This window comes from Lepus europaeus, chromosome 18 (genome assembly GCF_033115175.1).
Source record: "Lepus europaeus isolate LE1 chromosome 18, mLepTim1.pri, whole genome shotgun sequence".
In the NCBI taxonomy this organism is placed as follows: Eukaryota; Metazoa; Chordata; class Mammalia; order Lagomorpha; family Leporidae; genus Lepus; species Lepus europaeus.
This window is the reverse complement of record NC_084844.1, coordinates 56,933,889-56,960,886: the sequence shown is the minus strand read 5'-3', so window position 1 is coordinate 56,960,886 and position 26,998 is coordinate 56,933,889. Positions and strand designations below refer to the sequence as shown.

Below are 26,998 nucleotides of genomic sequence, written 5' to 3'. Positions count from 1 at the left end.
TCGTGAGCCATTGGCCACACAAGTCACACAGATGAACTAAGTATCAAGGAATGAGAAAATAAATTCCACTCATGATGAAAAAGCTGCAAAGTCCACAGCAAGCAAAGGGCAAGGGAAAAGAGAGGAAGAGGAGAATGGGGGCTATTAACACACTCAACCTAACACTCACCGAAGCACATTCTAACACATTTTTTATTGCCTGTTTTTTAAAAATATGAGATAATAGCCTATACTTTTATGGCTTATTTTTCAATCTAGTACTATTTTTCGGCTCTTTCTGAGTTCTTGGAAACAGATGTAACTCAGTCTTTTTAGCATTATAAAAATGTCATATGATAGATCAGATTCTGTTTTACTGTGTATGAAGTTAATACTATAATGGTCAAGTTGTTTGCTGTTTTGAGAACTCAGTTAATAGTGCTGCAGTGGACACTCTTCGATGTAAATGTTTGTGTCTTTACATTGGCATCTCTCCATTTAATTTAAACTGCAGGACCCTCACACTTTAACTCTCCAGCAAGGCACTTGTAATTCTCTGAATATTCTCTAACTGTCTACACCTCTGTGTTTTCAAACACAGGTTTTGTTTTGTTTTTCCCTGCAATCCTCCTTCTCACAATTGGCCCTGACGTTTAAGCTATAATGAAACCCGTGATAAAACGCAGTTACGTAGCACATACCTGGTGATTACCTTCCAGTCTTCATATCGCACTCACTGCACATTATCTTGAGTTCACTGTATGCGCAGTCAAACTATCTGAAGGTGGCTTACAGCTCTAGACTCATTGTTGCTCGTGCCTTCACTCAAGCACTTCTGTATATCTCTAAATACCTCAGGCAGGTTCAGTACTCCTCTGAACACAATAATCGCTCCCATTATAGTAATTCTCCTATTTCAGTACATTTGTTACTACGTCTATCTGCCTACCAGATGGTAAAACTCTTGGAGGAAAGGAATGCTGTCTTTTTATTCGTGGGGCTCCATTTTCAAATAGGACGCTTGGGCCAAAGTTGACACTCAATAAATGTTCGGGAAATAAAAATCTTGCACTTAAGGCCAAACCTGATGTTAATCATGTCATCATAATTTAGTAAATATTTATTTGTTCCTTCATTTAATACATATGTGTTGAACATGTGCACTGCATTAGACATGTTTGAAATGAGGGGAGAAGGCGAATATGCCTTATTGAATTAGATGGTCTTTTTAGGGCAGTAAGACGAAATTTTAGACTTTTCCCTTAGAAAAATGCATATATGCTCATTTTTCTACTTTTGTATCCTCTTACTATGAACTCACTGCTTCCTGATACCTATGCTTAGTACTTGGGTTAAGAACCTGTATCTTGGGCCGGCGCCGTGGCTCACTAGGCTAATCCTCCGCCTTGCGGCGCCGGCACACCGGGTTCTAGTCCGGTCGGGGCGCCAGATTCTGTCCCGGTTGCCCCTCTTCCAGGCCAGCTCTCTGCTGTGGCCAGGGAGTGCAGTGGAGGATGGCCCAAGTCCTTGGGCCCTGCACCCCATGGGAGACCAGGAGAAGCACCTGGCTCCTGCCATCGGATCAGCGCGGTGCGCCGGCCGCAGCGGCCATTGGAGGGTGAACCAACGGCAAAGGAAGACCTTTCTCTCTGTCTCTCTCTCTCACTGTCCACTCTGCCTGTCAAAAAACCAAAAAAACAAAACAAAACAAACAAACAAACAAACAAACAAAACCTGTATCTTAAGTTGATAGGACCATTGCCCAATGCCAGACTTAGTTATACTGATGACAGATTTGGGGAATTTTAGCTGAGACCAGCTCTCACACGCTGCCCATCATAGTATTCCTTCCTTATTCTCATGTAATAGGTATGCAAATGGCTAGAATATAGATTCCATCCTATCTGTGTCTTTTACAATTTATTTGAAAGGCAGAGTTACAGAGAGGCGGGGAGGGGGGAGAAGGAGAGAGAGAGAGAGAGAAAGTCTTCCATTCACTGCTTCACTCTCCAAATATAAGCAATGGCCGGAACTGGGATGATCTGAAGCCAGGAGCCAGGAGCTTCTTCCAGGTCTCCGACGTGGGTACAGGGGCCCAAGGACTTGGGCCATCTTCTACTGCTTTCCCAGGCCACCATAGAGAGCTGGATCGGAAGTGGGGCAACTGGGACTGGAACTGGCGCCCATGGGGGATGCTGGCATTGCAGGGTGTGGCTTTACATGCTACACCAGAGCATCAGCCCCCCAATCTATGCCTTAATCTACATTTTACATATTTTGATGTCCCCTGAAGTACTTTTGAGACTCACATTATTTGGGTCACTGAAAATGAGTGGCAGATAGAAACATCTACCAAAGAGGTGTCTCACGACTCAGCTCACATTGCTTAACTATAATTCTATATAAATACATCAATCTGATTTACTTTTTTTTTTTTGACAGGCAGAGTTATAAAGTGAGACAGAGAGACAGAGAGAAAGGTCTTCCTTCTGTTGGTTCACCCCCAAATGGCCGCCGTGGCCAGCGCACGGCCCTGATCCGAAGCCAGGAGCCAGATGCTTCTCCTGGTCTCCCATGAGGGTGCAGGGCCCAAGCACTTGGGCCATCCTCCAGTGCCTTCCCGGGCCACAGCAGAGAGCTGGACTGAAAGAGGAGCAACGGGGACAGAAGCGGCACCCCAACCGGGACTAGAACCCGGTGTGCCGGCACCGCAGGCAGAGGATTAGCCTAGTGAGCTGTGGCGCCGGCCAATCTGATTTACTTTTAAAAAGTTTCATAAAGTCACTGAATAGAAAGTCGAGTATATACATCCAAAAAAATTTAAGGTATATTTAGATAATGAAGCCTCAAGATGCCATTATAAAAAGCAATAAAAGTAGAAAAATTTTGGAATAATTTCAACAAGAGTTGTGCAAGACTTGACTGTAAAAAGCTTCACCCAGGCTTAATGACCTCAAGCTAAGCAATTCATACATGTGTGCAAAAAGCATCATCCAGAAAATACATCAATAAATTAGATTTCATCAAAATTTAAGACTTTTGTTCAACCAGAGATACCGCTAAAACAATGAAATGTGAGCCTACAGACTGGGAAATCCAAATGTCATTTCCCCAAAGAAAACTCTATTTAGAATATATAAAGAACTCAACAGTTAAAAAAATTCTTTTATAAAAAATTAAATTTTTAAAACTTTAATTTTTTAATTTAAAAGTTTTTTAAAATTTTAATTATTTCAGCAGAACCAAGCACATAAAACAGTGTTGAACATCGTTTGTCATTAGGAATCGATAAATTAAAAGTACTCTGTGGTACCGTTACATATCTACTAGAATGGCTTAATAAATAAACTGACAAATGATACAACCATTCCTTAAATCAGTTTGACAGTTTCTTATCAAGTTAAACATACATTTATCACAATGATCCTCTTTTTAAAAGATTCTATTTTTATTTATTTGAAAGAGTTATAGAGAGAGGTAGAGACAGAGAAGGGTCTCCCATCCGCTGGTTCACTTTCCAAATGGCTGCAATGGTCGGAGCTGCGCCGATCTGAAGTCAGGAGCCAGGAGCCTCTTCCGGGTCTCCCAAGCGGGTGCAGGGGCCCAAGGACTTGGGCCATCTTCTACTGCTTTCCCAGGCCATAGCAGAGAGCTGGATTGGAAGAGGAGCAGTGGGACTAGAACTGGTGCCATATGGGATGCCGGTGCTTCAGGCCAGGGCTTTAACCCTGCGCCACAGCGCCAGCCCCTATCACAGTGATCCTACTCCCTCTAATTTAGCCTAAAGAAAAATGTGCACCCACACATGACTTGTACCTAACGTTTGTAGCAGTTCTTTCCATAATCATTGAAAACTGGAATGAACCCAAGTGATCTCCAACAGATGACAGATACATTCAAGTTGCTCATGCGTCTATAGTCTGAACGCATCTCAGTGTAATTATGCCAAACGAGAAGGCTGTGGATTAGATGATCCCATTTATATGACATACTCAAGGAGACAGTCCCATAGTGACACAGATCAGAATTTGCCAGGGGTGAGAAGTGAGGAGAGAGTAATGTGATGACGTGACCACATGGTGTTGAAATAATGAAACTGTCTTATATTCTCATTGCTGAGTTCACAAATTTGTGTGCATAGAGGTGTGCTTTGTGGCACAGCGTGTTAAGCCACCGCAAGGGACACCTGTGTCCCATATCGAGTCCTGGGATTGACTCCCACCTCCAGTTCTCATTCGGCATCCTGCGTATGCATCGGGGAGGCAGCAGGTTGTGGGCCTAGTACTTAGATCTTTGCCACCCATGTGGGAGACCCAGAGGAAACTCCTGGCTCCTAGCTTCAGCCTGATTCAGCACTAAATGTTGTAGGCATTTAGGGAGTAGAGCAGCAAATGGAAGATCTCTATCTCTCTCTGTCTCACTCTTTGTCCATCACTCTACCTTTCAAATAAGTTTAAGAAATCTTTAAAACAAAACTGTACACGTAGAGGATTTCAAGAAGCTATGCTCCAAAAACATCAATTTTAAAAATTCTCATTTTAATATTAAATACAATAAAAGCTTTTATGAAGAACAAAAAGAAAATTTGTTTAAAGCTGTATCGCCTTCCAAAATTGACTGCCTCAATATAGTAATAATTCGGTTCTTCCTAAATTAGTCCTTATATGTTGTGCACTTCAAATTGCCATGGAAGGGGGAAGGGGAAAAAGGCTTAATAAACTATTTTATAATGTTTGGTCCATTTTGAAGAAAATAAAGCCGAAAAACATATTCAAGAATAGAACAGAGAAGAAATTTCATATTAGATTTCAGATCTATAAAATTACAATAATTAACATGGCTCTACTAGTGGACAAATAAACAGAACAGGATATAAAGACTTCATGCACAAAAAGAAAGATAAGAATTTAGTGTATGGACTTTTTCATTATTTACAAAGAAAAGTATTTAGAATTTGATAACTGTGGTGAGTTAAAGTGAATGTCAAGATGAATAACATTCAAATCAAAGATTTATTTATTTAAGAAACATCTTAGAAAGTTATTAAGGAAAACAAAGTCATAAAGGAAAGAAGTGATAAATTTTACAACATAAAATGATTCTTAAAGCACCATAAACAAAAAGGAAGTGAGAAATGATAGGCTAGTATATTTGCTACATAAAAGACAACGGATACACATCCTTAACATAAAGAAAATATTTAAGATCCAATAAAAATAACATAGTTGAAAATAAAAGACAAAAATATGTGACAGAGGTATGTCTTCTAAAAGTCATATTCCAAATAAATACCTGGAAAAATACTCACTATAAGTATTAAATATTGAAAAGATGATTCTTTATTGGCAGCAGCTATACATCATAATACATGGTATTAATGAGTGCGTGAGAAAATGTGTTCTGTAATAAAATAGAACTAAAAAATTTTAAATAATATATAAGCATTCAAAGGCAAAATATGAATACCTTTGTAGCAGGTGAGTTTACAATAACAATTTAAAAGCCATTAAAAATACACTTGCCTGCCTTTCTGCTTTAAAGAAATAATTAAATATGTAAATAAAAATGTTTTACTTTGGAAACAACCTAAGTGACTCATGGTATGAGATTCACTGAACACTCGATGGCACTTATGAAATGGAATGATGTGCAGCCATTACAAATGCAGTGGATATGTACTTCATAGACAGAAGCATGTTTCTCGTGCAGAAATCATTTAAATATGTTCTGAAGATCTGCAGAGAGGGAGGTCTGGGTGCACATACTTGATTTTTAAAAGGAACCTCAGAGTGTGGGTGATTGTGCTTTTTTGAGTATTGGTGCTTCTCTGAATTGTCTCTGAGGCTTTTTCTGTAATGAGCCCTTTTGACTTCTGTGATTTTAAAGGCTTTTTTCAGTTTAATTTTGACAAAGCTCATTTGGAAAGCAACTGCTTTCTCCCTGGTCCCACTCCAGAATCTTGCACGTTTTCTTTTCCTGTGTGGGAAGGAGAGGACTTCCTGTTGGGTCCCAGAGACGGGCGGTGCACGTGACACCTCTGCTGTGGCTCACCACCCAGGGCATCTGAATGGTGCATTTGGAAGGCTCAGTTCCCGGTGGCCCCCAGCGTCTTAGGAGCTGGGAGCCTTGCTTTTCTGTGTAACGACTTCTCTGGGTCCTGATGCACTTTCCGCAGGCTCCCGGACAAGATGACAAATGAAAGCCCACATACCACATGTCCAAACATTTAAAAAGTTATAAATCACGCTAATACACTGTTAAATGAAATATATTCTATTCTTCTATTTTGACATATATTCCTTCCTAACAATGAAACAGAAAAGTGGGCTTAACTCTATTGTTTTTATATGTCCAGGAGTTGGCAAAACACCAAAGATGACTCAATTTAATTATTATTGCTCATTTGGGTCTTCTGTTGATGGCCCAGTAATATTTGGATGAGAAATAAAATAAACACACACACAAATCATGAACTATTATGTACTTACAGAGTACAGTTCATTTCTCATTCTTTGATTTCAGCAAAATTCTAATTATAATAAAAATTTTGTGTTCATTCTGTCCTCTTGACAATAATGATCTAAAGCAGGAGTTGACGAATGCTTTCTGAAAACGTCCAGACATTAACTGTTTTAGACTTTGCAGGCCATATGGCTTCTGTTACTGTTCGATTCAATCTTGCTGTTATAGTTCAAAAGCTGCCATAGACAATATGGAAGCAAATGGGTGTACTGTTTCAATAAAACTTTATTTAAAAAAAATAGATGACTGTCACTGTCTACTCCCAGAACCTCTTTGCCTCCAAAGGAAACGCCATACTGTCAAGCAGTCACTCTCATTCTTCCTCCCCTTCAGACCTTGCAATGGATAATCTACTTTCTGGCGCCACAGTTTGCTTATTCTGAATGCATCACATAGATGGAATCGTGCAATTTTTTTTAAAAAGTTGGATTTAGCCTATGGCCATAGTTGGGTGATCCTTGGTATAAAGTATTTTTGAAGTGCACATGTACAAATTTACATCTATTTTGACTAAAAATGTAAATCACAAATGTAAAAAGAAGCTATTTTCAGATTTTTGAAAAAGATGTATTATTTACTGGAAGGGTAAAAATGACGCAAAGAGAGGGAGAGACAGAAAGAGAGAGAGAGAGAGCATTTTCATCCCATGGTTCATTTCTCAAATGACTGCAGCAGCCGGGTCTGGGCCAGGCCAAAGCCAGGAGCCAGGAACTCCATCCAGGTCTCCCACGTGGGTGGCAGGGATCCAAGCTCATGGGCCATCTTCTGCTGCTTTCCCAGGCACATTAGCAGGAAGCTGGATTGGAAGCAGAGTAGCTGGAGTTGAAACCAGCGCCCTGATACGGGATGCTGATTTCCAGGGTTGGCTTAACCTGCTGTGTCACAATAAATGTCCCTTTCTATATTTTTAAAAATCATTTCTCCTAAAGCATTCCACTGTATGTGCCAAAATCCAGACAATATGCAAATTATAGTTGATATAAAATCTCAAAATACAATTATTTAAGATGACTGTTAATTTTTAAAATGATAGTTAAATATTAGTGAACATGCCCATGGAATTAGAACTGTTCACAAGTCTAGCTTTCCTTTTAAAATTTATTTACTTTTATTCCATTTAAAAGTCACAGAGACAGAGAGAGAAACAGACAGATGGAGAGAGATCTCCTGTCTGCCGATTCGCTCTCCAAATGCCCACAACAGCTAGGATGGGGCCAGGCCAAAGCCAGGAACATGGAACTCAAGCCGAGTCTCTGTGCGGGTGGCAGGGACCCACATTCTCAAGCCTCCCTCTGATGCTTTCTAAGTTGTGCATCAGCAGGAAGCTGGATCTGAAGCGAGGTAGCTGAGACTTGTAACAGGCCCTCTGATGTGAGAGGTGGGCATTGCAAGTGGTGACTTCACCACGGCACCACCACGTCCACCCAGGCTTGTCTTGCTTTCTGCATCCATCTACCTGCCAATAAAAAGAATTCACATCATGGTTAACCTGTTCCATACGTTTCCAAGGAGCATCATTTGGTTGTGATAATGAAACCTTCCTCTGCCTCCACATACAACTACCGTGAGTACGGCAATCATGCCTGAGTTTCAACTCTATGAATTGGAGTGGGAGGAGAAGCAAAGAAATGAACACTCGGTCTCGCCAGACAGGATGGTTTCATATCAAGAAGCTATGCCATGCTCTGTGATGGAGTAACTTACATAGCCCTGCTAAGTCATGCAGTCTGTTATTTCTCTTACCATACTGCTTGCCTCCCTCTGATCCGTCTCCGGCGCTGCGGGTGGCAGCACCGCCCCTGCAGGTGCCCAGTATTTAGCTCTTGTGTTTTGAAGACACCAGGGCAAGAGGCTTTGAGAAGCATATCTGTGCAACCTGAACAGGGTCAGGCCTGAGAGGGGGTGTGCTAGAACTTGAGGGGCAGTGTATATAATGAGTGTGTGTGTGTGTGTGGAGTATGCCATTTGGGGGGACTTCCTAAATTGTGTGGGACTTAAAGCCTGAGCTCTTCTAGTCTGAATCCTTGTTGGGTCATTGGTTTCACTCCTTCATAGTGGCGCATGGTTCTGCTGCACGGGTGAACCCTGCGGAATGTACACCCATGGATTGCTTTCCTGAAATCTGCTTTGTGTACGCGACTCATTTTGTGTGCATGCCATTATTGTGCAGGTTTAAGAGAGAGAGCCTTTTTATTTTTTTATTTTTTTAATTTTTTTATTTTTATGGCCCACGACCCAAGGTGACCTGGTTGCTCCTCCCACACAGGTGCCCCGACACCACCCCTCCCCCAGGCCCAGGCGGCTTGCTGCCAGCCCAGCCTCTTTGGGAGAAGTGTGAATGCGTGTGTCTAAATTAAAAAATATTTAAACATTTTTTAACAAAATAAAAATTTATTTTTGTATTTAAGCTAAATTGCCTTTTAAATTCCTTCAAGCTTGGTTCACTGAGGTGGTTAAGTGTAAATGCTGACTAGGAGTAGCTAGGAGTTCTGCTTGTGCGTGGCCCGGGCCGCTCCTGGGGCTGTTTTAGGAACAATGTGAAGTAGGCGTGACACCCCGCCCCGCCCCGCCCGCAGGTGTCGCGCCAGGCCACTTTACCTCAGCTGCACCTGCACGGGCAGGCCAGCGGCCAGGGGCCCCTGCAGGGCCCGAGTGAGTGAGAGGGTGAGTGGACGGTGTGCGCTGGGCAGGGGCTTCCCATTACGGACACACGGACGTAATTCCTGTTGAGTCTAGTTGGAATTTTTAGTATGAATGTGAGATTTTTGGAAGTTCTGTTTTGATCTGAGTGAAGTAAAATGTCACATTTGGTACTGTTCACAATCAAGGAAGCTGAGAGAGTCACACGGGGTACTGATGGCAAAGTTTAAGAATACCCAGTTGTTGGTGTTGTGGCATAGGAAGTTAAGCCACTGCCTGCAACACCAGTATCCCATCTGGGTGCCAGTTCAAGTCCCAGCTGCTCTACTTCTGATCCAGTGCCCTGCTAAAGTGCCTGGGAAAGCAGCAGAGGATGGCCCAAGTGCTTGGGCCCCTGTACCCACGTGGGAGAACCAGAAGAAGCTCCTGGCTCCTGGCTCCCACCTAGCCAAGCCTTGGCATTGCTGCCATTTGGAAAGTGAACCAGCAAATAGAAGATCTCTCACTGTCTCCCTCTTTCTCTCTGTCTCTAATCCTGCTGTTCAAACAAATAAATAAATTAAAAAAAAAAAATACTTGAGCTGTCCAGTGCTCCAGGCCACTGCCAGCATCAATGCTTCAGGCCACTCTTCCTGTTTCTAACAAACACATATCGATTTAGCATCTACTAAGTGTCCAGAATCTACACTTGATCTTAGCCAAAAGGCCGAGAAGCGATTGTGTGTCCAGAATCTAACAAACAGAATAAAAGAAACAGGAAAAAAAAGGGGAATAAACAACAACAAAAAAACACCATCGGCAAAGCATAGCAAAGAACCTTCTGCCGTTCAGATTTGTCCTCGTCATGCCGACGTCCTGTTCCTCTGTACTTAGATTGTTGATTTCAAGGGAGAGAAACGTGTTTTCCCCTCTTATCTCCAGGCACACATATGCAAACGCCTGATAATTCCGGGCAGAGGAGGGAGCCCTGCATGGCCCCAGCTGTCCTCCGTTGCACAAAAACTGATAGCACTGCTCTGAAACCAATCATTTATAAAAGCCCTGTCAGGAGCCAAGATGAGCCAAGACGGGATTTGCTGTGGCTGAGCTGGGAGAGGCACCTGCTCTTGGCCCAGGGTCTCCTCAGGTTGATTAAGAATTCCATTCTCCACTTCTAGATTGTGGACTTCGTAACCTGGTTACAAACCTGGTGGGCCGGCCCAAAGTCAGTTCTCCCTCTAAGTGAGACTTGTGTTTAATAGGACAGGCCTGATTTAGAAGCACTGTGGTGGGAGTGGGGATAGGGGAAGCTCCCACTGCACAGATGGGTGTTATTTGCCAGGGACTCAAAATTTCAAGGTGGCCGACAAATCTTGAGCACCTTGTATTTCTAGAATTCATGCAGAATAGATGTCACGTAGAAAAAATAGTAAAGAAAGGATTGTGAGACCAGAATCTAAGACAATTTCCTGTTCACTGGGCTGCAGGACCTGGGCCTAGCCAGTTCTCAGAACTTTCCCCATCCATGAACTGAAGGAGCTGGCTGGGAGGATTTCAAAGGTTCTCACAGTTCTGGCTTTCCTTGGTGCGGCTTTGAACAACACAGTCCTCACACGTTCCTATCTCTGGCAGATTCTTCTCTTCTTCTCCTACCTTCTTGGCCTCATCTTCTCTGTCTCCCTGTAATCCATCAATCCTCCCCCTACCCACCCATCTTTCTTTTGCTCTCTTGGTCTATCTAAAGGCCCCCCCCCACACACACACACTCACTCCCTTCTTTTTTATATATTTATTTGAAAGGAAGAGCATCAAAGACTCAGATGGGGGGAGAAAGAGAATTATCTTCCTTCTCTTTATGGCCACAACAGCCAGGCCTGGGCCAGGACAAAGCCAGGAGCCTGGAACTCCATCTGGGTCTTCCAAATGGGTGGCAGGGGCCCAAGCACTTAGCCCATCTTCCCCTGCCTTCCCAGGCACATTAGCATGGAGCTGGATCAGCAGCAGAGCAGCTGGGACTTGAGCCAGGACTCTGACTTCGGATGCCAGCAAGGCAAGTGGCAGCCTAACCTGCTACGATATAGAATCAGCCCCACAAACTCACTTCTAAGGGCTTGGGACAATGGCTCAAGTTACTGAGCTGCAAACATTCACATGGGAAACTTAGACTGAGTTCCCACCTCCTGCTTTCAGTCCCAGCCCAGTCTTTCCCATTGTAGGCATTTGGGGTGTAAATCAGCTAATGGGAGTTTCTCTCTCTCTCTCTCTCTCTCTCTCAGGTAAACAAATAGCTGAAAACACGGTTTGCGACAATATATACAATGTATAGAAATAATATTTTAAATCTTGTGGATGCAGGAGCTTCCTAATGGATTAACATTGGGCCAGATCAGGAGGGTCAGCAGGTGCGATGATGGCCTGGGGATGCTCAGGTCCAGCAGGAACAGGATGCATTATTACTGGACTCTACGCTTTTCAGGACAACTCCTCCATCTACCCTGGCCACCGATGTCTTTCTTCTTCGTCCTTTCATCAGGTTTTCTGTAGTTAGTGATGAAGACTCTTTGTCATTTCTCTTCTTCCCTGGAATCCCAGTGACGTTGTGCTGGTTTCTCGAAACAAGCCTTGATGCATGTGGTATGACCAAGCCAGATGAGAGCAAAAACCATTTCTTTCTCTCCCTTTACTTAGTCATCTACCAGCGGCACTGCAAGTGGCCCAGCATTGGAGTCTGACGTTTTGCTTATCTTGATGGCAGCTTGGTTCTTAGAATTGTACAGCCAGATTCGGCCAGGGTGGGAGGCAGTTCAGAGACATACATCTTCCTGCCCGACAGAAGCCAACTCACACAACATCTAAAGGGAGTTTTCCTTCCAGCCTTACAAGTCACGTTCAGAGTGGGGTCCCACATCACAACGGCAGGAAAAGAAATATGGATGTGAATGGGGCCAGGCCCAAGGGACCCGCAGGCTGACAGCATGGAGAGTTCCCAGTCATTTCCTCTGCTCCTGGGCGCACGCCATGGGGGACCCACAGGAACTGCCTTCACATCGTGGCCATGAAAAGAGCATGTTTGCATGTTTTTCTTGCATTTTGTGCTGCCGGAGGCTTCCAAAAACAGACACAAGGTTCTGTTGGTTGCACAGACTTCTTTTAAAGCATGTATATAGGAACTGGATTAATTTACTTCTGAAGGCAAATTGCTTTTGCATTACAGCTCAGGGACTCCCCCTGCAGCGTGGTCTTGCCTCGCAGAAGAGAGCCTTGGAAAAACACGTTACGTGTGTCACCCGTGTTCGTGATTCTGGGAGGGGTAATTTGCACTCTGAGATGAATAGGGAAAGAATGCATTTACTGTCCAAATGTGTGGCAGTTTCGCAGACGGCCAGTAACAATGCAGGAGCCACACTGGTGTTATTTAGATGTCCTAGAAAATGGAAAAGATGTGCATTTTAAAGCTGCACGGACCTAAATTTTCATTCATAACTGGTGTCTTTGGACAAGTCACATTATCTCCCTGAGCTGATGTCCTCACCTGTGAAATTAGGATGATAATGCTGGTGTTTCCTTGTTGTGAGACTCAAGAAATCATGCATCAGTTCTTGATCTGCGGTAATTGTTGAAAAAGTATGTATTTGCTTCTGTTGTCAGTATGTTCTTCCTAAGGCCCTGAATTTGAATTCCTGTCTGCCCAGGGATGTGTGTGTGTGTGTGTGTGTGTGTGATATCTTTGTGTGTTAAAGATTTTATTTATTATTTGAAAGCCAAAGTTACACAGATGGGGCAGGGGAAGATGAGAGAGAGAGAGAGAGACCAGTCTTCCATTCTTTAGTTCACTCCCCAAATGCTCATATTCTGAGCACAAGAACTTTTGTGTGCTGCTTAGCCTGTCTGAAGTTCAGCTTTCTCATCAGAAAAATTGTCTCTCTTAGGGCTGTGTACAGATGACATGAGGGAATCATTGCTGGCATGGTTGGCAAACAGGACACATCTTCTGTGACACAGTGACACACTGTGCTCAGAGCATCATGAGAATGAGTGATGGATGGGCAGAGTAATGTAAAGCAGCTGCTATTCCCACAATATGCATGGGGTGAGGGCCGTTGGTCATGGAAAGACCCCATGCTTCCTAGGTCCCGGAGCTCCACTCCTTTTCCTTTGTCATCTGAATTTCTACAAACTGGAAATAGGAGAGACTTCAAAAAAGTACATGAAAAACAGAACTAAAAGACAAATCATTGGATCCAAAATCATTGAAATCCATGCCTACGAGGGATCTTCAAAAAGTTCATGGAAAATACACATGCTTAAAAATGTTTCAAGAAGTTTTTCAGCAAAAATAAAGTTATCTTTCGATTCCATTTTCCATGAGATTGTTGAAGTTCAGTCATCATTTTCCTGTGATGAGAGGCAGTTAGTGGTCATGGAAGGACCCGATTCTTAGCGGGGACAGCTCCTCCCTCTTTCCTTTGTGACCTGAATTTCCACACATTGAAGATGTCCTTGCTTTAGCCAGTGCCCTCTTTGTAAAACATTGTGTGTTTTCTTGGAGCATTATAGGAAATTGGTCCATTTGGTGTTTGTAGTTGTACTACATTTAAATGCAACAAATACAGAAAAGGATACAAATCCTGGGATACAGCTCAACATTTCTCCTATGGTGGATACATTTGTGTAACCAGCACAGGATAATGAACAGGGATATTTCCATCAGTCCAGAGGTCCTTGCCTTCTGTTTCCTAAGGGTAACTGCTGTTTTGACATCTATTGGAATGTGTGAGGTTTTGCCTCTTTATGGCATTTTTATCAAGGAATCATCCAGTGTATACGTTTTTGTGACTGGCTAGGTTTGTTAACAATGTCTGTGAGGCTCATGCACAGATTAGAAGCCATTCATTCTGATTGCTGTGTAATAGCTCACTGTGGTATCTATCCTGTTGTTGATGGACATTTGGGTAGCCTGCATTTGGCACGAATAGGATTGTGAGCATGTGTTACCGTGTAAGTGTATACAATGTCTACTGAGTGTAGTCCTGGGAGGGGCATTGCTGACCCATGGTGTACGTATGATAGTGACAGTTTTCCAAGTCGTTGTGCTCTCCAACCACAGAGTCCCAGTTTCTCCACATCCTCATCCATACTCAGAATTCTCCATTATTTTTATTCTTGCCATTCAGATGGATGTCACAGTCTGGTATTGAAATTTTTATTCGCATTCCTCTGACAACTAACAAAGTTCAGCACTTTTCCGTGATGTTTTGAACACTTGGGTATATCTTTGTATGAAGTACCCACTCAAGTCTTTTCCCTCATTTTTCTTTTGTACTATCTAGTTTTCTTCAGCTTATTGATTTACACAGTTACTTTAAGGTACTTTGGATATGATTATTTTGTCAGATACAAGTTTTTAAAATATTTTATCCCATTCTTTGACTTTCCTTTTTTATTCACCTAATGGTATCATTTGATGAACAGAAGTCCCTATTTTTAATATAATCCAAACCATTGTCTTTGGGGGGTGGTGATTATTCCTTTAAGAACTTAAAAATTGTTTCCCCCCCTGAAAATGGTTGAAATGTTTTCCTGGATATCCTCCCAAAAATTTCATTGATTTACAATTCATTATTTTATCTGCAAGAAATCTGGAATTGACTTTGGCATACAGTAACAGGCAGAAGCCAAGACCGACTTCTCCATATGAATAACCAGTTGACCAAATACCATTTATTAAAACTGCAATTGCAAAGGACATTCTTTGTAAGGAAGAAGTGCTTCCAGGGAGCCAGGATCAGCTTCTGAGGGAAGCAGGGAGAGCAAGGAGACTGTGTGAGGAGTACAAAGGATTCAGGGATGTTGACTTCAGCTGACAAGAAGGGTGACTCATAGGAGGTGAGTTCCTTTCTTATGCCTTCTTACACAGATTGCATGCACAGTGATGTGTTATGAGTGCCATGGCAGGCTCCCCTGGGTGGTGCCCCAGATAACGGTCATGGTGCCATCAGTGCTACAGTAATGGCCACTTTTAAATCCTGCCTTTCAGAAGCCAGCAAGACACAGCCATGGAGACACAGCTCTTAGAGTCAATCACTGACTTGCGTGAGAGCTTGATTCCTGCTTGGCTCTATCATTTCTCACATCACAGAGGAAGCTAGTCAGGCTCTGTAGGACCCGTGTGATGGATTTGATCCAAAATGAAACCCCCAACACAGCAGGGTCTGATCGCATGGACGTGTTACCAAGAAGTTTCCTCTCTTGGCCCCATTGCCCCACGTCATGGAAGGAAATAGAACCCCCTCAAAAACCGAGCTCATCTCTCACCCCCATAGCGAGCCAGTTTCTGAATTGGCCAGGAACATGGCCAGCTGATGGTCTTCAAGTCAGACAACCTCTTTGAAAGTCCAGAGGGGGCTCTCTCAGCTCTCCTCTGCACCCTCATTTACCTGAGTTGAGGGGGGGGGTTCCCCCAGGCCATGGAGAATGAGGAATGCTGGGCATCACTTTCTTAGGAACAGTCCTTTGGTGTATTCCCCGTAGTCGAGATTTCCCGAAGCTTTGGCTTGAGTTTTCCAGTGAGCTAAGTAAATGGAGCTTAGAGACATTAAATTAGTAGCTTGCGGTCACCCAGCCAGCAGTTGGAAGGGACAGGCTGCAGACTTCATTTTCTGATTTCAGATGAGCTCCACAAAAATCTTGTAAATGATTCTATTTCCCTTCAGTCTAGCAAGAGGAGGCAAAACCACAGCTCCTTCAGAATCTTCTCTAATGTCTAATTATCCATAAAGCCAAAGACTGTCTAGCAGTTCTGTCAATGCCACTGAATTCCTTGTGTTTTCTTGAGCTCTTTTGTTTGTTTTGCTAACATAAACACAACATAAAATTTACCATCTTAGTCATTTTAGGTTCAATAGTGTTAAGTGTCGTACAATTAATCTGCAGAACTCTTTTAATCTTACAAAACTAAAACTCTGCACACAATAAAAAAAAAAAAAAAAACTCCACATCCCCTCCCCGAATAGTCCCCTTCAACCACCATTCTATTTCTGTCTCTGTGATCTTGACTACCCCATATAAGTATAATCATGCAGTATCTGTATTTCTGTGACTGGCTTGTTTTAGCATAATGTCCTCAAGGTTCATCCATTTGTAACATGTGTCAGAATTTCCTTCCTTTTTTCAGGCTGAGCAATATTCCTTGGTATGGATCAGCAACAGTTTCTGCATTCACTTATTCATCCGTAGATGCCTCCATTGACCGTTGGGAATTCCTGTTGAGCTCTTTGAAGACTTTGCCTCTGACTTTCTTATATCCTCTTATTCTCAGTTCGAAACAAATAAGTTTCTGTAGTTTTTCCTTATAATTTTGGTGTATCCACCTTTCCCCATCCCATAGATATTCTAAGTGTCCTCAAGTCCTGCTCACAATTGGGCAGAGCTGTTGGAACAGTCCACAAGTCCTTCTTGGACATTGTCCCTCCCATAATCCAGTCCACTGTGTCAGTCTTGCACCCACCTGTTCCGTCATCAGGCAAATCTCACTGTCTTCCCATTGCACACACCTTTGGGCTCCCATAATCCACCTGGCATTTCTATAGACATTTTGTAATACTGGAATATGGTGAGGATTTTGAAAAGTTCATGGAAAATGGATGTTGATTTGGGCACCAAAATTTTTTAATACACACATAGCATTTTCATAATGCACATTTTCGTAAACTTACTGAAGACTCCTCATTACTCAAGTCAGCACATGTACCTTACTCAAGTAAGAAAGCATCATCTCTGTGTTCCAAAGCACGTTGAAATGCAGCATTCTGGTTTACACAGGCGACTTATTTTATGTGATGGATGAGCACATTTTCAAACATTAAAATCCATTTTGCTGTGAAAAAATGAATAAATTAAAGAGTTTTTAAAGAATCCTGTTATGAGTCCTTTTACCAAGGAGCTCTTCTTTTCAATGAAAGCATCATTGAGGATTTGTTTGGGCGATGACATCTTCTTTGCAAAAAGTAGCTTGCAGGTAGCCAATAGTTAAGCCCTACTCCTCACCCAAGCCCATGATAACCAGTCAATTTTTCTCACCCTGGAAATAACAGTATTTGTCTACTTAATGTGGTTTACTTTTGAAACTCTATTTTACCTCTTTCCTCATTAAACTCCCCCTCTTTGAGATAGCTCCTTCCCCTACTCTGTTGAGATCATTGAAAATACTTTTGTTTTTGTTTGCTCTTTTCCCAGAGGTCTTTGTGATTGTTTCCTGTGACATAATACAATCTGTGACTCCAATCCCTGAAAAAAGACTTCTGGAGCTTTCCTGTCCCCAGAGACAGGCCAACCAGGCAATCTGTTTTAGATTGTGGCCAAAGTTAGAGGTAAAGAAATTAGAAGTCAAGGGAAAGGAGACAGGAATGCTGACTTTAAAATAATCAACAAATAGTCCTTCTTCTCCGATGTTTGCTTTTACAGCCTTAGACTTTTTCATGCATTTGATCAAGTTTCTTTCACTGAGGCATTCCAACAGTCTCTGGACAGATGTCCTCACTCGTCTTACACTAGGGACACCTATGGTTCCAGAGCAGATTGGGCTGGCTAGCCAACGTCTCAGTCCTGTGTAGGGGGCCCCACAGTGATGAATGCTGTGAATTCATGTCACTCGGTGGAATTGGTATTGCATGGGCATTGGAATTGGCATTGCGTGGGGACAATATATGTCTGTTTTGGGTGAACGCCAAGCTGTCTGGTCTTTATTTACTCTTACCGGTGCCTCAAGGTAAACTTAATAGATGGGTAATGAGGTACATTAAAAATTTCTTTGAAAAAGAAATTATAAATTTCTTTATTTTTTTTTTTAAATCCAGCAATAGAAACCAAATGTCTGGGAAGCAACAATGATGGGTCATGTGGTTGGGTTTCTGCTACCTATGTGGGAGACCTGGTTTGAGTTTTTGACTCATGGATTTGGCCTGGTAAGGCTGGACCACTATAGGTATCTGGGGAGTGAACCAGCAGATGGGCTCTCTCTCTCTTTTTCTCTCTCTTTCTCCCTATGTCCATCTGACTCTCAAATAAATTTGAAAAGAAAAAAATTCCAGTTATGGTAGGGGAGCAGAAGTGGGAAGAATATATAATGAAATTAGCCATCAGTTTCCACTTTTGAAGCTATATATAAGGTATATGAATTTCATTTTATACTTTCTCTCCTTTTGTGTATGTTTAAAGTTTTTCACAATATATTATAGCAAACAGTGTGGTTGGGACAAAATTTTGCAGTCAACAAAGGCAAACACAACCCAAGTATACCCTTTTATCACAGGTATAAAATCAGGAACAAAACCAAGAAGTCAATCATTTGGCCTCAAAATCAATACAGTCCTAGTTAATGACTGTATCAAAATGGAAATCAAAACTGCCTAATATGATTATTAAACATGCGTGAAGTCATGATAAAGACAGCAGAACATTACAAGGCTTATAGAAAATTGGACCACAGAGGAAAACTAGCCTCAAAATGATTTTATTACTTGAGGGAGAGATTGAAAATAGATGAAATAAGCATCTAGCTAAATAAATGTGAAGACTATGAAAGCATAGCTTTGAAAACGAATAAATGGAAGGAGACATTAAAGAAGTTAACGTAGGGGTGGGGGCTGGCCTTTGTCCTAGTGACTAAGACATTGGTTGGAACGCCCGTATCCAGTATGGGAGTGCTTGGGTTTGATTTCCTGCTCAGCTCCTGGGAGGCCGCAGCTGATGGCCCTGGTCACTGGGTCTCTGCCAGTTGCATAGGTCTGTGCCTTCTCCCGACCTTGGCCAGGCCCAGCTGCTCATAGCAGCTCTCTGCATGGCTGCCTGTCTCTCTTTGACCCTGAAATACATATTAAAATAATATATACAGTAGCTTTTTTTTTAAGATGAATTGGAAATCAGTGGATTAGAAAGGAGAATCTACTCAAGAAGGCAGAAAGAAAGGCAGAAAACACAAAATTATTGTTGAGAATCAGAGTATATCTGTAGCTACTCACTGGGTGAGTTTTAGAAAAGTATTGACTACTTTTTAAAATCAACACAAGGCAGAATATTACAATAAGGCAATATTCAGACCAGAAAATGAAAAGGTCTTTGCTTCCTACTCTCATCTCAACAAGTACCAATATTAGATAGGCTTTGTAGATAACTCCCAACAAATTTTTGAGAACAGAAAATTGTGTTACTTAAACTTCTCAAGCATATAGAAAATAGGAAACATTTTATTTGTGGAATAATTCATATTCTAATTATTTTTAAAGATTTATTTTATTTATTTGAAAGAGTTACAAAGAGAGGGAGAGACATAGAGAGAGGTCTTCCATCCGCTGGCACTCCCCAGATGGCCGCAACAGCCGGAGCTGCGCCGATCGGAAGCCAGGAGCCAGGAGCTTCTTCTGGGTCTCCCACGTGAGTGCAGGGGGCCAAGGACTTGGGCCATATTCTACTGCTTTCCCAGGCCATAGCAGAGAGCTGGACTGGAAGAAGAGCAGCCGGGATTAGAACTGGCACCCACATGGGATGCCGGCGCTTCAGGCCGGGGTGTTAACCCTCTTCGCCACAGCACCAGCCCCCATATTCTAATTATTGATTAAGCTATTAGAAGAATAACTTCAGGGACATCTCATGAATGAATATGGATGAAAAATTAAAAAAAATGACAAATGACAAATCAAGCTTAGTATACAATAAAAGAATAATACTCCAACATTCTATGGAGTTTATTCCAGGAATGAAGGTGAGTTCAATAGAAACATATAAGTTTGATTCTTCTTATCATTAGATCAAAGGACAAAATGTAGTCATGACATTAAGTTCCAAAAATTCATTTATTCTAGTATTGATTTGAGCAAGCATCTATTTCTTAGAAGACTTGGAATTAGAAAGATAACACCTTAATATCAGATTTTATATATATATATATATGTATATATTTTTCAAGTATGCATATAATGCCAGTATATGCAAGTTAGAAGAGCAGGTAGGCTGTATGGCTCCTGACCCCAGTATGTGGCTGGCCAGGAAGTTCCTCAGTTCTCAGTGAGAAAGCACACTTGAGTCCAGTAGCAATCTGCTCTGTGGACCCTTCCCTGGGAGGGGTGGAGACTGTGACACAGCAGGTTAAGCTGCTCCTTGTGACCCCGCAGACAACAGCAGCATCTCCTGGGAGAGTCCTGGCTACTCCCCTTCAATCCAGCTTCCTGTGCGGCAGCAAGCAGTGGCTCAGTGGATCCCTGCTGCCCACATGGAAGACCGGGATGGAATTCCAGGTTTCTGACTTGGCCCAGCCTTTTCTGTTGTGTGCATTTGGGAAAAGAACCAGCAGATGGAGGATTTCTCTGTTTCTCTCTGTGTGTCACTCTGCCTTTCAAATAAACCTTAAAAACAACTTCAGTGGGGCTTTTTTAACATGACAAGGAAATGTTACCATTGATTAGAAAGAATAAACCCACAAGCAACATCAAGAACACACAAAACAACTTTGTCAAAATTTGCTTGGGCATATGTGAAAATATATTGTAAGGTGGCAATAACTTATAATTGAGCCAGTGAAGAGAGGAAACAAGATAGTTAGAATATGATAATGATGGCATTTCAAGCCATTAGATAAAAAAGGGATTATTTAATAAAGCTTACCTGTAATGAGAACACTCAGGAATTACAAAGATAAGTATTTGATGTAATGTGCAATATCATGCTAAATGTCATTGCTTTAAGAAGGAAAAGTTCAGGATTTTTTAAAAACCCTCTTATAGCAGTATAAGTGTGTTTATGGCAATATTCTCCTTCACCCAAAGAAAATGTCCAAGGCTGTTTTCTTACAGCATTGTGAATTTCTAATAATAAATATAATATAATAATAATAATAAATATAATAATAATAGTAATATACTACTACTACTACTAAAGCACTTTTAAAAGAAGAAGCATGTTACTTGCTCCCGCCCAGGCCTTTATCTAAGCTGTTGAGGTCCGTTAGCTCATGTCATCATCACTCCTGTGAGATCGGTGATGTTATCAACACCCGAGGGGCCTGAGCACTGTGCGACTCCTCCAGGGTCAGACAGCTGGGGCTGTGACTCGCGCAGTCCGGCTCCGCAGTGGCGCCGCTCTCCACCGAAATAAGGGCAAGTCGCTCATTCCGCAGGCGCTAACTTCCCTTTTTTCTCCTCCTCGTGCTTTGCCCAGGGACCTGATGCCGAGGACCCTGGAGGGGCAGATCACCATGGAGAAGACGCCCAGCTACTTCGTGACGCGCGAGGCGCCCGCGCGCATCTCGGCCATGTCCAAGGACACCAAGCTCATCGTGGTGGTGCGCGACCCGGTGACGCGGGCCATCTCGGACTACACGCAGACGCTGTCCAAGCGGCCCGACATCCCCAGCTTCGAGAGCCTGACGTTCAAGAACAGGAGCGCGGGCCTCATCGACACGTCGTGGAGCGCCATCCAGATCGGCATCTACGCCAAGCACCTGGAGCACTGGCTGCGCCACTTCCCGCTGCGCCAGCTGCTCTTCGTGAGCGGCGAGCGGCTCATCCGCGACCCGGCCGGCGAGCTGGGCCGCGTGCAGGACTTCCTGGGCCTCAAGCGCATCATCACGGACAAGCACTTCTACTTCAACAAGACCAAGGGCTTCCCCTGCCTCAAGAAGCCCGAGGGCAGCCCCAAGCCGCACTGCCTGGGCAAGACCAAGGGCCGGCCGCACCCGGACATCGACGGCGAGGCGCTGCGCCGGCTGCGCGACTTCTACCGGCCCTTCAACCGCAAGTTCTACCAGATGACCGGCCACGACTTCGGCTGGGATTGAGGCTGTAATTTAAACAGAAATGCTAAAAAAAAAAAAAAAAAAAAAAAAAAAAAATCAAAATATAATATATTTTTTTATCAGTCGGTAGATTAAGGCAATTTAATATTTGCGCTGAAAATACTTGTGTCATTTTTTTTTTTTTAAATGAATGTTAAAGAGTTTGTTCCCACACCCCTGCCCCATCTGAATGTGGAACCAACACCCAGCGTTTGGAGAAAGACGAGAAAACCCTCACGGATCTAAATCCTCCGATGTCCAGTTTTTTACTTTGTGTTCATACACTCAGTCGTAACTTACAAGCATCAGTGGCATTAAAAGTTTTAAGCAAAGCCTTAGGGTAAACATCTCTCTTCTTGTTTTTTGTTTGTTTTTTTAGAATATGAGCCCCTGAGACAAATGCTGTCTGAGGTTTTTCTCGCCTCTGGCTGTGCCGCTTTTTCTGACGTCCTTCCCCAGGGAGATAGCTGCAGTGTTGTCCGTCAGCTCACAGCTTTTCTCATGCTTTTAGTTATGGTGTTTGAGCCTTTTTACTGCTGTGGAGGATGAAGAGCACAGGGAGTCCACAGATAAACCCAATTCACAGATAAGGAAAACTGAGTGTCAGGAAAGTTAAATGACTTATCTTAAGGCTGGAAGGCAGATCCTGGATAAAACCCCGTCTTCCACTTTAGCCCTGTCTCACGGCACTTTTTCCAGGGAGAAAGGAAAAATAAATCTGCAGTTTTAGAACAGGTGACCAGTCTCTAGATGATCTGGTAGGAAGCAGAGAGTGTTCTCTTGGGTTCTAACCTTTCGGCACCTTCTGGCACCCAGTCTCATTTCCAAGTGTGGTCCCTGAAACTGCGAACATCTGACCCAGCTGCTTTTATGAGCCGCTCTTGACTTCTGGCTGATGCAAGTACCCTGAGGTGTGGAAATCTTGACCGATGGAAACTTCATTACATTTGAGAGAGATTTTTTTTTTTTAAGATTTATTTATTTATTTGAAAGAGTTACACAGCGAGCGAAATGGGAGAGAGAAAGAGAGGGGTCGTCCATCTGCTGGTTCACTCTCCAATTGGCTGCAACAGTCGGAGCTGCACTGATCCAAACCCAGCAGCCAGGAGCTTTCTCTGGGTCTCCCACATGGGTGCAGGGGCCCAAGGACTTGGGCCATCTTCTACTACTTTCCCAGGCCATAGCAGAGAGCTGGATCAGAAGTGGAGCAGCCGGGACTCGAACCAGCGTCCATATGGGATGCCGACACTGCAGGCAGCAGCTTTACCCGCTAACCACAGCGCTGGCCCCTGAGAGATTCTTGTATGAAAGACAAGCCAGATAGCCACACTAGGAATGAGACAAGGTATTGGAGGACCAAAACTGACCCATCTGCTGATTTTGACTCTTTTTTTTTGTTGTTGTTGTTACAAAAGAAACTCCCACTTCCACTTAAAAAGCACAAGTATGAAAATCATTTTTCTTTTCTAAGAAAGGAAGTCTACTTTTCTTGGCAATATCTCACTTCTAAACTCAGAGTTAGTACTAAAAAAATCAATTAATTTGTTTACAATGCTTATATTTTTCATGGATGGAGGACTGTCACTTTGTCACTTTATTTTTTCCTCATTTCCTATTTCTCCCAATTATAACAGTGTTCATTAATATTTGGAAAATGTTCTGAGAAACACATATGTGGTTAAAATGGTGGCTTTTCCCCTTCTATTTCTTCCTGCTCATCCCCCATTTAAATCGCTCAAATAAATCAATAGTTTATTAAGAGTATTCCTTTCCTCTCTGAGTGGGTATTAACAAGATTAGCATTAATGGGAATTAAATTGGTTTAGAGAGGAGCACATATGCACGAAATATATAAAACATTTATAATTAGTCTGTCAGCAACATTTTATTACAGGTTTAAACCCAAGAGGAAAATGTCTCTTATTTTATAGAAGCTTCTTTATCTACCAAAATTTAAAGAACCAGACACTCTAGTATTCTAAAATAATATTCCATTTCTTCTCCAATATTGTTAATCAGAAAAAAGGAAGTTGTTATAAAATATACAGTATGGCTGTGCACTTTTTAGATTTATTTTATTTGAAAGAGTTACAGAGAGAGGTAGAGACAGAAAGACAGAGAGACAGAGAGAGAGGTCTTCATCCACTGGTTCACTCCCCAAATGGCCACAAAGGCTGGAGCTGAGCTGATCTGAAGCCAGGAGCCAGGAGCTTCTTCCAGGTTCCCCATGTGGGTGCAGAGGCCCAAGGATTTGGGCATCCTCTGTTGCTTTCCCAGATGCATTAGCAGGGAGCTGGATCAGAACTGGAACAGGTGGAACTCGAACCAGTGTCCATATGGGATGGCAGCGCTGCAGACGAGGGCTTTAACCTGCTGTGCCACAGTGCTGACCCCGGTATGACTGTGCATTTACCATAGGTGTAGCAGGTGGTATAAATATTTCTTAAGAAGCTGAACAATTCAAATAAAGGAAAAAGTCTTTTTTAAGTTTCTAGGAATTTATCATCCTTGCAGGTGTTTGAATGTATTTGTTTATATCCTATTCACAGAGGAGTTACATAAAACCCCAAATCCAGGTCCAATTGATCTCCTTCGCTTCTATGCCCTCAATTTTCCAATGTTACAGCCTGGTTTTGTTCCACTGGAATCATCACTCGCAGCAACATGATACTCATTCTAAACTCTGCCCATCGTTTAACTCATTCTGTGTGGACTTCTGATTTTGTTTTTGCATTTGCTTGTCATTGTGCAAAAGTGGCCTTTGCACAAAGCAACAGTTGCATCGTGCAAAAGTGGCCTTTGCACAAAGCAACAGTTGCATCTCACAATTACATTCAGCAATTGTGTGTGTGTGTGTGTGTAAGAAATAATAAAAACAAGAAAATTGAGAACACAGGATCTCTTCTTATGCATAGATATTTTTGTTCATATTATGTGAAAAAAAATGAATTGCTATAGAACACTTAAGGAAAACCTTCAGACTTCTAAGATTTTGTAAGAGTGATTGAAGTTATAGATTCCAGCAAAATGCCTAGAGGTCTAAGGGCAGTATTCTCTCAGTTTGTGCCAGAACAGGAATATTCCATTTCTGTCCCTAAGTGGTACTAACTCCCGCTGTGCCTGGACTAGGTCTCCTATTTCTTTTGTTCATTTCTCCACACCAAACAATGGGCTCTGATCTTGGACCATCTCAGCATCCTTCCTTTAAACTGTCTGCCCAAGACCATGCCTGCTGCCCCCTTCCCTTCTTGTCTTCCCAGAAAAACATCCAGAACAATCCTCAGCCTCTTGCTGAGCTCTTTGCTTTTGAGGTCACGTCTGCAGTGTATAAAAACCAAAGGGGACTTGGTCACTTGTAAGGCAAATTAATTTTATTGTGAAACCTAGACATTAACAAGCTTCAAGAGAATGGATACTCATTAGTCTGTAAGGATTACAGCCACTCTCATTGTCTTGTTCAAAGCTAATAAACCTCAATGGTGATTTGGATCAACCCCCAACTCAGCAGTTGCATCCCTTCTTTAAAAAGAGTTCAAAATATTGGTGTATCTATACATTCTTTTTCTTTATTTATTTGAAAGGCAGAGTTATAGAGAAAGACCTTCAGTTGATTCACTCTCCAAACACCTTCAGCTGATTTACTCCCCAAACGGCTACAACGATGGCCAGAGCTGAGCCAGACCGAAGAGAGGAACCTGAAACTCCATCTTGGTCTCCCACATGGGTTGCAGGGGCCCAAGAACTTAGTTCATCTTCTGGTGCTTTCCCAGGTGCATTAGCAGGGAGCTGGATCAGAAGTAGAACAGCTGGGACTCAAACTGGTGCCCATGTGGGATGTTGGCACCACAGGCAGAGGCTTAACCTGCTGTGCTACTACGCCAGCTCCAGATGTGTCTATGAAGTCTTAACTCTTGATTTTGCTGTTGAAAACAGAATGCATTTTCCCTACCTGCCCTCATTGCATTCTGTGGACAGAGACCTGTTGACTCTCCTGCTACCCATGAAGACAGCTCAGACTGAACACATGACTGAGCAAATGTGTCTAGGAAGCTCACCCGTTTGGATGCATCATCCTGAAATAAGCCAACAGACAGTTTTTGTTCTCATTAGTTCCACTTAACAGATGAGAAAGTAAGGCATAAGACGGCAGTTCTTAATACAAGGTGATTTTGCATCCCACACCAATCTCTGCAGACGTTTTTGGTTGTCTTAGGGTTAAGGAATGTAGGGTGCTACTGGCATCTCATGGGTAGATGCCAAGGTCACAAACACCTTACTATGTGCAGGAGGACCCCTCCCCCCCAATCACAAGGCATTATCCAAGGAAAATATTAGTCCTGTCGAGGTTCTTGGCTTAAGCAGATCCGTCACAGCAAGAGTGCTTCTGAATGAGATCCAGAAGCCAGGTTCTGACTGCTGTCTGACTTGTAATTCTTTTTGTCACCACTCTAGCTTTTCTCGTGAACGCCTTGCTCCCCCTCTTTAACAAGTGGCTCCATTCTAGTCAGCAGCTCCACATTTAATACTGTGCTCTGCAAGACTCCTAAAGGGAGGTAAGACTGGGTTTTTTTACTGTGGGGATACAGAAGCAGCTTGGAACAAATGGATAATTGCATTTCTGTGCAGTGGCATCAGTCAACTTCAGGTGGGAAAATAACCGTCCAATAAAACATTTCTAAAGGCTCTTTGAAGTTCAAGTCTTGCAGTTTCAATTTGCCTCCACACCACGCCATGACGATATTTCTTGCAACCTGACAAGACCAAAGTGCCGAGAGAGAGAAGTAAATGTCTCCATTTCTGTTAAACAATGGAATTCAGATGAATGTGCTGTTACAAACACCTTTGAGTGGCTGAGTAATAGCAAAGAAAAGTATATTCCTATCGCCATCTATCCCAGAAACCCTGGAACTCTGTGTGTAATTTCTATAGGATGAAGAAAGGGAAGCTTATGGTTCTTAACCAGAGGAGAAGTAGCACCAAGATTCAGTCCATCAGAAGCCTTTGTGTAGACATACAAGACCCTAATATTCTTGTATTGCATTGTATAATTGT

General features: G+C 42.6%; 1 protein-coding gene across 1 annotated transcript in view; it reads left to right on the top strand.

The window, feature by feature from the left end:
* The window catches only part of HS3ST3A1 (heparan sulfate-glucosamine 3-sulfotransferase 3A1), a 103,213-nt gene extending 81,264 nt beyond the window's left edge, over positions 1-21,949 (top strand). Inside the window, exon 2 of the mRNA XM_062216362.1 lies at positions 21,331-21,949. Within this exon, the coding sequence (XP_062072346.1) occupies positions 21,331-21,949 (619 nt within the window). The remainder of the gene's footprint in view (positions 1-21,330) is intronic.
* The last annotated feature ends 5,049 nt before the right edge of the window (positions 21,950-26,998 follow it).